Raw genomic sequence first — 13,568 nt, 5'->3', positions numbered from 1 at the left:
AAAAAATTTTTCTGCAGATAATTTAAAATCTGTTTCATGCTGCAGTTAGGATTAAAGGGGTTGGATCTGATATGGCTGAGTACTATTTTTCTACATGAGCTTATTCCCCTCTTTGCAGAGATGGGTGGAAACCCCCTGGAGAACAGTGGATTTGAACCTGGTGCTTTTGATGGCCTAAAGCTGAACTATTTGAGGATCTCAGAAGCTAAGCTCACTGGTATACCCAAAGGTATTGTCCTGCCACTACCTGCAATGCAGTTCCTGGCTTTTCTCAATGATTGATGTCACCTTCTTGTATTTGTTAGCTCTCTGAGAATATAGCATACGCTTGTGTCTTTTTATGGTTTGCTTTGGAATGACCCTGTCTTGTGGTGAAGAGAGTGCCTGCTGCAAACATTCCGTGCCTTTTACCTCCCTGGGTTTGGCCACTGCACAAAAGTTTGCTACCAAGATGGGAAGGGAAAAGCTGATTTGCAAGTAATGCAAACTTCTGGACTGGGTGAGGCTTATGGAAAGCTGGTCAGCATGGGGAAGGCGCCTATGTCCAGAGCAAGCCTGGGAGGAATAGGGATCATGGCTTTTGGTCCCATAGCACTTCCTGGAACAACATGATTTGTGTGTGGGCACCTCTTGCTCCCAAGACTAGGGGTGGAGAGATTTCAAGCCTGCCGGATCTACTTTTGTTTTTGTTTTTAACTAGGATCCTGTAATCTACCCATTGGAGCCATGTGAAAAATATTGGCTCAGGAGGATGGATGTACAGCAAGAATGAAGGAACAGCATTCCTTCAAATGCATGCTCAGCCCAGGCATTTGCACCTGGCACCAGAACCACACTCAGAGTTCTGTCATGTGAAGGTCCATCTCTGGCTCACCCCCAGCTCTTCTTTTTTAGCAACCACATGGGAAATGGGAGGGAAGAGAAGATTTCTTGTTGCTACTGTTGTTAGACAATGGGGAGTCAGAAACCCTTGCTGGTCTACTGCAGATCACCAAGAGATCTAACAATAGATCCAATCGACCTTCGGCCCACCTCTGCTTTGGCCATTGTAAGCACTGGGGGCAACCCCAACAAGCGACATGTTGGTGATACTCCAGCCTGAGGGTGCAGCAGGATTTTCCCTGGCTACTAAAATTGGTGCGATGCTGTGGCAGCAATTTGCGCCTCCTGGATGCAAGCCACCCCTTCCAAACATGTCGGATCTGCTCAGGATTCCAGCTTGGCGGTGTGGGGGAGGTTATTTGCCACCACCAGCAGCAGGACCCTTTCTGTAGGAACCCTCAAATTAATAGAATTCCTACCTGCAGAAATCCATATGGTCTCCCCCGGCTCTCAGTAGCCAGCTAAGCTGTATTTCAGTTGGGGCATTACCCACTGCTTTGCCCTGTTTTACTGTGCTTGCTGCACAGTTTTTCATATTGTTGCTTTTGGATTGTTGTACACTGCTACGGACCTTTGGTGAAAAGTGATAAAGGAATAATATCTTCTTGCACCTCTTCTCACAACCAGATCTGCCTGAAACACTAAATGAGCTACATCTGGACCACAACAAGATCCAGGCAATTGAATTAGAGGATATGATCCGCTACCCCAAAGTCTACAGGTAGTGTGAATTCTGAAGTAACTCTGCTGCAGATGCTGGGACTGCACAGATGCACTGGGGCTGCTATGCAGGGGAGGCTCAGCTGGGCCCCACCAAGGCCTCACCTCCACAGGGCCCACAAACAAAAGCCTACCCCTTGTTTCACCCCTGTGATCTGTCTCTCTCTCTGGCCCAGGCAGCAGCTGCTGTGGCAGAGAGGAGCAGGAGCAGCAGGTGTTGTTGCCTGCCTGCTGTTCGGTTCCCTGCCTGTCATGCCAGCGATTTAGAGTGTGTGCTGTGATGAGCCAGAGGGTGGGGAGCAGCAGCAGAAGGCAATAGTGGTGGTGAGAAGTAGATTCGCCGTGGGAGGGCCCACTGATTCTGCCTGCTCATTCCCCTGCCTGGAGCCCCTCAGACAGAACAAGAAGTGTGAAGTTCTGAATGCTGCTCTGAGACCTGGGCAACTTAAAAGAAAGCTTTCCTGGCACCAGGACTGGCCTGCTCTGAAGAAGGCCTGTTCACAGGAAAACTTCCCAGTCCAGTGCTCCTCACAGCAGGCCTGCGGCCTTCCATGCTCCACTCACGAGGGAGCAGCAGCTGGCCACTGTGTTTCTTGAAGAGCTTTTCCAAACACAGTGCTGAACGAGGGTGACAGAGATGGCCTGTGTCACTTGAGGGAGGGAGAGACGACTGCTACGCGTGTGCTTGCGTGCGTGCGTGAGTGGAATCACGTCACCGTCAATGAGTGGGAGCATGGAAGACATAAGGGAGCCTTATGGGACAGGGTAAAAATCCAAGAAATAAATAAATAACTGCACACGCACCTCTTCAGGACTTAATAGCCTCCAACTGCCTGGTTCTTCATTGTATTTCTTGTACACCCAATGCTCTACCATTGTGCACAGCCATATCTGGGGCACAGGCCATCTTTTATTCCCAGTGTATTATATTAAATTATAATATATTTTTTTAATTTTAAAATCATATTTTATTTGATGTCAACACATTTTTACAGGAAAATTCAATCTCATATATCTTGTACCTGTAGTACTAAGATATTGATATTACTACTACTACTACTACTACTACTACTGTTGTTGTTATGCAAAAAATTCACTGATTTTTTTCTGAAATTATTTCTGAAAACATTTCTGAAATTATTGTACTGTTTTAGAGCTAGATGTGCCCCAGTGTGTGTGTGTGTGTGTGTACATGCATATGGAGTGGGAGGGAGGGATAACTAAAATGTTGTGTATGCAAATACACAAGAAAAGTGCATTAAGGTTACCTGTCCCCAAAGTTTTGGGAAGTCAGTTTCTACTTGCCAGTGATGCCCAGAAGCAGCACCATTTACTTCTTGCCTTCACTAGGAGGCGCTATTTGCTTACGAGAAGTATACAACAAGGGATCTTCATTGACCAAGTGTGAGAGGGTGGCCCTGGGAGCACCCAAAGGCAGGGAGGGCCGCATTGGACAGTTTAAGACATGAGCCAAAACTCGATGCAGGTCTGAATTTAATTTATCTAATTTGGAAGTTGCTGAATATTCTTTGTCAGATGCTTTCACAGAAGTGCTAACTCGGTGATTTCTTGACTGGGAATCATGATGCTTAAATCATATCCACCCCAGTTTTGCAGGTGAAAACCGTGACTTGCTTGCATACCACCCGCCTCATTTCAGCTTCGTAAAGAAGCCTACAAACAGTAGAGGCCTACAAACCCTTCAGCCAGCCTGCTGAGAGACTAGCTGTCCAGGACAGCATGCTGGCTTCCAGAGAAGGAAAACCCCTTTCTCCGTAGTCAGCACAAAAATACAGGCTGCTAGTAAAAAAGAATTGCCTTCTATCATGCAGACCCTTGGAGAAGAAAGCGAGCTATCTATTTCCCCGCTCAGCCAGGCGGTTGCACTTCCTTGCAGTTTGTAATGGAAAAAGCTTTTCTTCTTCTACAGGTGGCATGGACCCCAAACAGCCTGGCAGAGGAAGGAGCAATATTTGGCCTCTCCACTGTCAGCATCCTTCCTTTTTTCCATGGGACTCCTAGATAAGCATCTTTTTAATGCAAAGATTAATTTTGCAATGAACTTGGTTATACAGTGGTTGCGGTTTCAAACACATTCAGCATAATCTGACATGCCCAGAGACTGTTGACTGGGGCAGACGGGAATTATAGCTCAAAACATCTGGGGGCACCAGGCTGGGAAGGCTCGTGTTGCGGTTTATGGTGAGGAGAAGATAGAAAATGGAAAGGCATTTTGTGCTTAAGTGTGTGTGTCAGTCTGCAGCAGATGGACTGGAAGCCAGAATGGGCTGCAACTTCCCCTCCCAACCATGGCTGAAATTCTAGCTCAATGAGAAGTAGGTCTCTATATATGAGAGGAGGCTAGTACTGCTAGTCATTGTCAGTCCAGACCAGTACAGTGTGCCACAAACACAAATGAAAACCATGCAAAGCCAATAAATCAAGCAATCAGAAGTTTAGAATAGAATGGTAGCAGAATTGGAAGGGCCTTCAAGGCCACTGAGTTCAATACCCTGCTTTGCTTCCAGCTGTGGTCACCTGTCCAGTTGCAGGCCTGTACCCTTCCTGCTTAGCAAAGGTGACTTGACATGCTACAGAGTGTCTCTTTAGCCTCAAGTGCCTGATCCTGCCTAATCGTGGCAACTAAGCAGGGCCAGGCCTGGTTAGAATCTGGATGGATGACTTGAATGTATGATTTTGTGATTATTGTAAGCCACCCAGAAAGCTTCGGCTGCAGGTGGTATAGAAATGTAGTAGTAGTAGTAGTAGTAGTAATGATAATAATAATAGAAAGTGAATATTTTATCAAAGGATAGAATATAGACTAGGGGTCTCAAACTCGCGGCCCGCGGGCCACTTGCCGGGACGGGCGGGGCACGGGGGAGGGGCCCTGCGGCCTTCAAAGCACCAGCGGCACCTGGGCCGGCCTCTGGATGAGCGGCCCACCACCACCGCAGTGGTGGAACACTTGATGCGGCCCAGCTTCACCCAGACTCTACTTCCGGTGGCCCCCAGGTCAGTTGAGTTTGAGACCCCTGATACAGACAAAGGAAAAATGGTTGTCTGCCAGGAAAATAGGCAAGGGACTATTGGAGACTTTCTCAATCAGGATTGAAAATGGTTTCAGCTGGCAGCACATTTCATCCATCAATTTCTAAATGCTCTTGCTTTTTCAGTTTCACTACAGATTTCAGCCACTAGAGGGAGAAAGAGTCATACTTGTTAGCTGCCAGTAACTTTTTGTTTTATGGTTCTTCCAATTCTTTCCTTGAAACATTCTGATTTGGAATTGCCAGCAAGAGGGAATCTGCTCCCTTTCCCCCTCCCAATACCTGATTCCTGTAGTTACTCACCCACACTGTTTAAAACACAAAACAGCATGAAAAACACCCAGTTCCTTGCTGTAAAATGGAATTGCTCCAACTTAACTCCCACTGATTGGCTCCTAATCTGAATCCTGAGGCCAAACGAGATGCAATGCAGGAGGAGTTCCACGCATAGGACCTTCCAGGGTTTAACAAAAATGTTAATCGCAGCCGAGGGCTTGGATCAGGACCACAGTACTGAGGGAAAAGGGGGCTATTTTTTCTCCTTGCCTCCTCTTTCCCCAGTTAAATCACCACCCAGAGTTGCTTTTTGTGCTGCAAGAAAACCTGTGATACCCGTATGTTTTGCCCCATGGGAAAACAGAAGCTTCAGGGGAAAGTGAATCAGCCCAGAAAAAAGATCGACCTCCCCCTCCAGTCCCTGTTCAGACTTCCTCACTCAGAAGTGTTGGACTACGACTGTCATTATCCTCAGCTATTGCAATGAATGTTGTAGTCCAACAGATCTGGAGGATGTCAAGTGAAGCCTGTCCCCACTGTAACAGCACTTCTCCCACCTAGTTGCTAAAATCACACACATGCACCCTCCCTAACCGTGCCTTTGTTAAAAGCATGGGAAATTCTGTCTGTGTGTCTCCCTTGCCATGCTGTCAGCCTTGGAAATCGAACATTCAGCTTCCATTAAAAGGCTTAAATAGTGTTGTCTGCTCATATCCAGGAAGGTTGGATTTCTGTGCTTCTTTGAAAGCTGGCCACCTATCACACACTGTCTGTAGGTAGGAAGCTAACACAGCTGAGGGAAAAGCTTCCAGTTTTCCCATATGCAGTCAGAGAGTTGCCAGGAGGCCTGTATCACCTGCCCGCTCCTCTAAACACACTCTCTCTCTCTCTCTTAAATGTGTTCCTAGTTATGTTTCTGCTAGCATTAGCACCTGGTCACTAGAACCTTAGATATCTTCCAGGGAAGCAACTGCTCCGCAGCACTTCCCGCCGGTTCACCCACTGGGCTGGTTGACCCTCCACTTCCTCACCCGGAGACTTGCTTGCCAGGCGTATGTGCAGACATATATTCTATATTGCAATCAGCACACCTGAACCTGTCTCTGTTGCATTGGCTGCCGCCAGTGAGGTCAGTGCAATATTTAACACAAAATCAGGCTGGCCTGCCTGGCAGTCTGCTCCATCGGGGAGCAATCCTTTGCCTCTGTACGCCAGCCCAGAAATGATAGAACAAGAGGACCTGCTCCAGCAGATTCCACTTCTGAATTGTTGCATGGACATGCCCTTTGAGGCAAGGGGAGACCACCATATTTTCAGCCACAATATTTGCGAGACAGCAGCATGTTAAATCAGTTCACAGTGAAATCCAGTACACACATGGTTTTAGCAGGCAGCTAGCTGAGCTTACCAGAGAAAGGAATGGGGTAAGTTGACTGGAGGGCACAGGTGAGAGGATTGCTCATCTCCTGCCTTGACAGGTGACTGGAAGTTGTGTTCCTTGTGTCCTACTCTAAGGGGACATCCCTGGATTCCAACTGGAAGGCTGGTCCTTGATCTCCTTGACCGGGACAATGAATGATATTTAAATCTCGTGCTTCACCTTTCATGTTGAATCTATGTTGCTTCTTGATACACTTTCATCTGATATGTCTCTAAAAAGCAAACAAGAAAGGCCTCGTACTTGCCTTACTCCATATATTCCTGCCTGTCCTTTAAGGTCATCAATGGAGGCTCCCCTGTGAGTTCTTCTCCCTAAGCAGGTTAAAGGGGAGGTTGCAAGGTGGACGGCCTTTTCTCTGGCAGCACCTCAGTTATGGAATGCTTTACCCTCAGAGGTTCGTCAGGACCTACTTTATTGAGTTTTAGGCCCCTGACAAAAACATTTCAGCCGCACCTATGGCACCACTTAGATTTTTTTTATTAATTTGGACCAGTTTTAGTTTTTTAAATTGTATTTATTTCTTGGTTATTCATATATTATTTATCCTGTGCATTTTAATTGTATTTTTGTTGTATCATTTTATTTATATCACCTATTGGTAATTTTATTGTAACGGCCACCCAGAGAGCAAGAGGCTAATAGTTGGCCTTCAAACAATCAAATAAATAAATAAAATATAAAGAGCCCCATTTTCTATATCTTAATCTCTAGGCCTCGTTATCTGGTAGATAGTTCTCCCACTTGGGCCCTGGGCACAGCCAAGTGGGCACTTCCCAAGAAGGGGTCTTCCCCTTGTTCCCCACACTGCATCTGTGAGAGCTGTCCAAGTTAGTGCTCTTTCTCTTCCTAAGTCTTTTCCTCCTTGACTCCCTCCCTGCTCATCTGTCTCTCTTTTACAGTTAGGTGGAAATGAAGACAGATAAAGATTTGGTTGCTGCAATGATTTGACATGGTGCAGAAGAGATAAGGAGAGCCTTTTAGCCCTCCGTTTTAAGATTAGCAATTCATTTCACCTCTTTCCCACTGTGCCACCCACCTCTGCAATTTGAGGCATCCAGCAATTAAGGAAAGAACTGGGGAAGGAAACGCATCAGAAAAAGCAGAGAAAAATAACTGCAATGGCCTCGGTCTCCTGTCAGGGCCAAGAGCTACCCTGTTCTGAATCCGAATCTGGGCTGGGGCTCCCCTCCTTTGTGTCACTACCAGCCAGAGGCAAAAGATGCCGCTTGGCTGTTTAGGCAAGGTGAGAAGGGCAGCCCCTCGGCATTTACACAAGGCCTGGCCAGTCCAGAGCCCTGCTGCCATCGGCGAGTCGCAGAGGCCTGTGTTACACCACATGCCCTCTTCTACACCTTTGAGGCAACACACGCAGACCAAAGCGCTTCACTTGTGAGAACATGGGAGGGGCCCTGCTGAATTAGGCCAACTCTAACCCTGTGAGAAGCCTGAAGTGGGCCAGGAGTGCAACAAACCTTCCCACTTGTGCTCACCAAAAACTGGTATGCCGAGACACACTGCTTCTGAAACTAGAAGTATTGGTTCATTTATTCTACAGATTTATAGTCTACCTTATTTTTTCCTGTAAGGAATCCTCTTCATCTCAGCCTCACACCAATTCTGTGTGGGAGGCTAAGCTGAAAGTAACTGATTGGCTTAAAGTTACCCAGTAAACTTCATAGCCAAGTGGGGACTCAGAGCCAGTGTGGTGTAGTGGTTAAGAGCATGGGACTGGGACTCAGGCGATCTGGGTTCTAGTCCCCGCTCAGCCATGGAGCCAACTGGGTGACTTTGGGCCAGTCACAGACTCTCAGCCCAGCCTACCTCACAGGGTTGTTGTTGTTGTGGGGATAAGATGGAGGGGGAGAATGATGTAAGCTGCCTTGAGCCCTTTGTAGGAAAAAAGGCAGGATAGAAATCGGAAAAAAAAAAAAAATCCTGGGCCACCCAAATCTCAGCCCAACACCAGCCAGCAAGCTGCACTAACTTTCTAGTATATAGCCAATGGGACAGATAGCCTAGGCCAGGGATCAGCCAGGTTATGTTATAGCCTTTACATGAGGTTTTTGGCTGAAGCAAGTACAGGAGTGAAGCCTTCACACTTTCCATCCTCATTCTTCAAATGCCCAGCCTACATGCTCCTTTAACCTTCATGATCTGTACTTTGAGAACAAGTTTGGGCTTCCACTTTTGCAATGCAGAGGTTATGCATTGGCGGCACACTGAATTCCTATTTTCTTCTGATTTCCCTCCTTCCCACAGGCTGGGGCTGGGGCACAACAACATCCGGATGATTGAGAATGGCAGCCTGGCTTTTCTGCCTATCTTACGCGAGTTGCACTTGGATAACAACAAGCTGTCCCGGGTCCCTCCAGGACTGCCTGACCTCAAGTTTTTGCAGGTACCAGGGTTTTTTGAGGGGCAATAAAAATGCATGTATGTACGTGACGGAGCTGAGCCAATATAGGAATGACTGTTTTGCACCAGCCGGTCGTCATGGCCTTGGCTTTGCAGGCAAGAGATCTACAGCAGGCATTTTTACAAGCACTGTCACACCTGACTCCCTGGTGTCCTGCATGGCGCCCACCCCACCCCACCCTCTTTGTGCTCTTTCTGCCATTATATGCTGGATTTCTTCAGGCCACTTATAGCAAGCTGAATTTATGCACTGCATAAACTTGCAGAACTGTTCTGGGGGTGGTTGGGAAGGAGTGGGCTTGTGGACTAGTGGGTCCTGGGGGAGTGGTGATGCAACGCAGAAGTGTCTGCCGGGCTTCAACAAAGCTGCAGGGACGCCGAGAAGGCAGGAAAGCCGACCACCATTCAGTTGCTCTCCTGCCTCCCTTGTTGCCCCCCCCCCCCGCCCATGGCTTCCTTCTCCTCTCTCTCTGACTAACCTGTTGAACTGGAAAGCAAATGCAATACTGCTTTCCCCTCTGCACCAGTAAGGAACAACGAGCTGGAAATATGCCTATATGCATGCCAACTTACCTTCAGTGGTGAATACTCAGGAGGAAATTTGCTTCAGTGGCACTAGCTCTTGGGAAAGCTCACGTGGGAGAGGGGCTGCCCTTTGTTTGGAAATGGATTCAGAGGAATAGGGGTACAGATGCCACTGGCCTCACCCCACAAAAAATGGGAGAATTGTGTCGGGCAACATCCCATCTTTGCCCGCCATCCTCTTCTCTTTCTTTGTGATTTTTTTCTTGGAGGCCTGGAGGAACACTCAATTACATTTTCTTCATTTGGAAAAATTTCCTTTGCATTTGTGCATAGCTTAAGGGTCGAAAACTCTTTTAGTAGTGTCATTTCCCTGCACACATCGCCTTTCCAACTCCTCCTGCTTCTCCCACAGCTGAATTTGGTGGGGTGCAGTAGAAACTGCTTTATTCATGAGGCTGTGCCTGAGCAGCTGCCGATCCCTTTGCATAAGTACTGTCACAGCGCCCCCTAATGAATGGAAGGTGCACTGCTGTAGATGTGCACCTTCCATTCATTAGGGGGCGCTGTGGCAGTACTCTTGGACACAACCATATCCTGGTCCAAGAGAGTGCATCTCACTTGGATCGCTCCATGGTGGGGCCCCATGAGAGACTCGGTGTGGGGGATGGCTCTATGTTTCCATGCTTTGCCCTTCTCTCTCCTCTCTGTTGTGCCTTTGCTGCCCTCATCCCTCTCCGCCATGCCCTTCCTAAGCCAAGTTGCCCAGGTCCTTCCCACTCCTGCAAGCCAACAATTCTGCAACAGGTCAATTCCGCAATTTCACCATGATTCGTAAAAAAAGGATACCTATAGCCACAGGTGTTGATGAATGCTATAATTCCATGAAAACATTGTGCAAATTAAATAATCATGCTAATAATATTTTAATTATAATTTAATTTTAGGCTCCACAGCCAAAACAAACTTCAATAGTGCCATAAAAATAACATTTAAAATATTCCACATAGTAAAACATAAGATTAGGGATGCAAATGATATACCCATTTGTCTGGGAATTAATCTCTTTGGACTCAATAGGGCTTCTAAGCAGACTTCTGCAGAACTAAATAAACTATATAAATGTATTGGGTCCACAATTCTGTACTCTTGAACTCACAGCATTTCTCAACCGGCAAAAACAACAAAAACGCACCAAGTTTCCAAAGCTTGGTTTCCTTCTGCTAAAACATACTTCTTGTCCAATACGTGAACAACACCTGAAGAAATCTCAGAACGTTGTTTGAAAACAAATAACACTAAGAAGGGGAAATGTTTCAGCTTTGGGTCATTTGTCAAGTACTTGGGTACATAGCTTAGCTGGTTTGTTGCTCTGGGCTGGTCTTACCCAGAAAGAGCAGAGCACTTTCCCTCACACATGGCCACCCAACCTTTAAAATCATCAGAGGACACCTTGCCATCATTCTGAGATTAACAGCTCGGTTTTTCAGTACCAGTAGCAGAGCCCACCCTCTGGAAGACTCCCCCTCGTGCAGTTCAGGATGCAGAAAATGCAGCCTCCTGAAAACGTATTTGTTCAGCCTAGCTCTCCCTGTCTCATAATGAAATGCAGCCTGTTTTATAGCTCTCTATTGCTCTGTATTTCTATTTTTATTGGTATTATTTTGAAAATTTTAATGTTTTAAAATTTTAATGTTAATGTTTTAAATCTTAATATTTGTGTGGAAACTGCATAGGGATTTTATTGCACTAAGGGCACAATTCAAGGGGGATGCCCATGAGCCTCCAGAGCTGGAGGATTATGTCTTTCTGGGAAGGACAGAAGCACAAGGGTGATCTTCTTCTCTCCACTCTCCCACTTCCTGCAAATCAATTAAAAGACCAGTGTTGGCCACTGAGCTGCAGTACTTCTGAGTGGGGAGAATAAAACTAGAGTGCCACCAGGATGCCTCCTACCCCAGCAGTCCCAGTCTCCTCTCCTCCCTGCCCTGTGGAATGCCCTCTCTGCCGCTTGTCCAAGGTCTCTCTTCTGTCCTTGGAGCAGCGGTGGGCACGCTCTCTCTACCGCGTGGAGAGCCAGCTCCGAGGTCAAAGTGACTTTCGGGTCTGGGAATCAGAAGCATCCTGTCACCCTCTGGATGCTGTTTAGAGGCCACAGGTTTGCTCTTTTAGGGGTGAATATATACCACAAATAAAGAAATAAATAGAGAGAATGGACAGATGTGACACAGTCTTTTCAGGCAGAATTTCCACAGTGGGCACTTTTTTCCTTGCTCCGGCTGCCTTGTTCAACATTGTGGGAAGGTCAGGTATCATTCTGATCTTTCATCGCCTATACAAAAATACATGAGGCCATTGTTAGCTCTGTTTTAACCTAGCAAGTGCTAATCTTTTCCTGAAATGGCTTGCACTGTGTATGAAGGTGAGTGGGGTGGGGTGCTGTGGGAGGGAGTAAAGACTCCCCTAAGGCATCTTACTAAGAAAAGTTGACTTGTGCAAAGCAAGTAAATCTGCATGATTTCATATTTGTACAACTTATTTGGCAGTTCTTACCATTTTGCAAAATTTATTTCTCTCTACTATGGGGAAAAGCAGAGATCTATACAAGGCTCTGCAGCCCTTCTATTCCCCAGAAATTGTATTCAGCAACTACTCTGACTTCCGAGATTTCATCAGATGTGCATCATGTATTTTAAGCATGTTTTTAAAACAACAGGGAGTAGGAAGTTGCTTTACAAACAAACCACAAGGTGAGATTCTCAGGAAGCTGCGCACTGGGACCAGTACCATCTACTGCATTTTTTCTGAACAATTCAGCATGAACGCAGACCTGCGCTTTCCTTGCAAAACCTTGCAGGACTTGAATTGTTCTATCATAGGATGGTTCTTTGAGTCTTCAGCCGCTTTATGAGCTGATGAAAATAAGCAGCTGACCATTCACCTGTAACGCAGTCTGAATTCTCTCCCTGCAGGTTGTGTACCTTCACTCCAACAACATTACTCATGTCGGCGTCAATGACTTCTGTCCCATTGGCTTTGGGGTAAAGCGTGCCTCATACCACGGCATCAGTCTCTTTGCCAATCCCGTACCCTACTGGGAGGTTCAACCAGCCACCTTCCGCTGCGCCACTGACCGCCTGGCTATCCAGTTTGGCAACTACAAAAAATAAATAAAAAGAGAGAGAAGGGTGCTGGGGAGGGGGAGGGGGGGAGGGGGGAACAAAGAAAGCCAATGGGGAAACTGGAGGGGTGGGTGGGCATGGGAAGCAAGGACCATTCTGGGGAGGAGGGGTCAATAAGAGGAAATTGAAGGGTTATTAAAGAGAGTTGGGCAGAATGCCAGACAATGCCCAGGGAAGGGAAGGGAAGGGAAGGGAAGGGAAGGGAAGGGAAGGGAAGGGAAAGAAGTACATACTTCCAAAAGTATGGAAGGAAAGAGGCACAGATCGTACCATTTTGATCAGCTTTGTATCAGCCTACAGTTGCCCTGCACCTGAAATTGTGACAGACAAAGAAGCACGGGCTTTGCCCTTCCTACGGATGAGGTGGTAGAGAATTCTTGGGGCATCTGCTTGCAGGCATCTGCTTGCCCCTCAGCTGAGAATCCTCCCCATCATTGTGGCTCTTTTTTGGGGTGAGGGAGGCCCAGCCAGGTGAGTGACAGTAGCTGTCCCCTTCCATCCAGCCAGGTCTTTCATCAAGAGACCCTAGAAGTTCCTGTGATCACACAGGGAGGACCCAGTGGTGTGGCCCCAGCTAACAGCCCCGTTCCCCACCTGCAGAGCTGGGGGTTCATCGAGGCCAAGTTCCCCATGGGCAGCCCCAGTGCATTTGTGACCCAATTGCTATTAGGTCTGTTGGGATCTCTGGGTCTTTGAGTGTCGAGCCTGGTGCCCAAGCAGTTGTGGGATGGAGCCTAGCAGTGCCAACTCGGGGCAGAAGGCGGGGCCTGGCAGATCAGTGGAAGAGCTTGGCTGCGCCTCTTGCCTCGGCGTGGAGCCTGACACACATCCGGGGAGAGGCAAGGAGCAGAAGTGTTAAAACCAAATGGGAAAAGATGCCACACACTATCCCTTCCCTTGAAGACTGTGAACATTCAGGTGAGCTATGAGATGCTCCAACCCTGGTCAAAGGCACGAATCTCAGTAATTGTTACCCAAAACTATTTGTGCCCCATCCAAGGCCTGCGGGAGGAAGGAAATGAATGTAGACTGTGTGGCTGGACTGCAGTTCCCATCATAGACAATGACATGGTATGATGG

The 13,568-nt window shown here is 47.3% G+C and overlaps 1 protein-coding gene across 1 annotated transcript in view; it reads left to right on the top strand.

The window, feature by feature from the left end:
* BGN (biglycan) overlaps window positions 1-12,487 on the top strand; it is a 40,217-nt gene extending 27,730 nt beyond the window's left edge. The window contains exons 5-8 of the mRNA XM_044443791.1: window positions 119-229; window positions 1,510-1,603; window positions 8,629-8,767; window positions 12,279-12,487. Coding sequence (XP_044299726.1) covers window positions 119-229; window positions 1,510-1,603; window positions 8,629-8,767; window positions 12,279-12,476 — 542 coding nt within the window. The 3' untranslated portion in view covers window positions 12,477-12,487. The remainder of the gene's footprint in view (window positions 1-118; window positions 230-1,509; window positions 1,604-8,628; window positions 8,768-12,278) is intronic.
* Window positions 12,488-13,568: the final 1,081 nt, after the last annotated feature.

The sequence above is a fragment of the Varanus komodoensis genome, unplaced genomic scaffold (genome assembly GCF_004798865.1).
Source record: "Varanus komodoensis strain SLA01 unplaced genomic scaffold, ASM479886v1 scaffold42, whole genome shotgun sequence".
Taxonomy (NCBI): Eukaryota; Metazoa; Chordata; class Lepidosauria; order Squamata; family Varanidae; genus Varanus; species Varanus komodoensis.
Note: the sequence above shows the minus strand (reverse complement) of the source record. Positions and strands in the feature narration are given on the sequence as shown.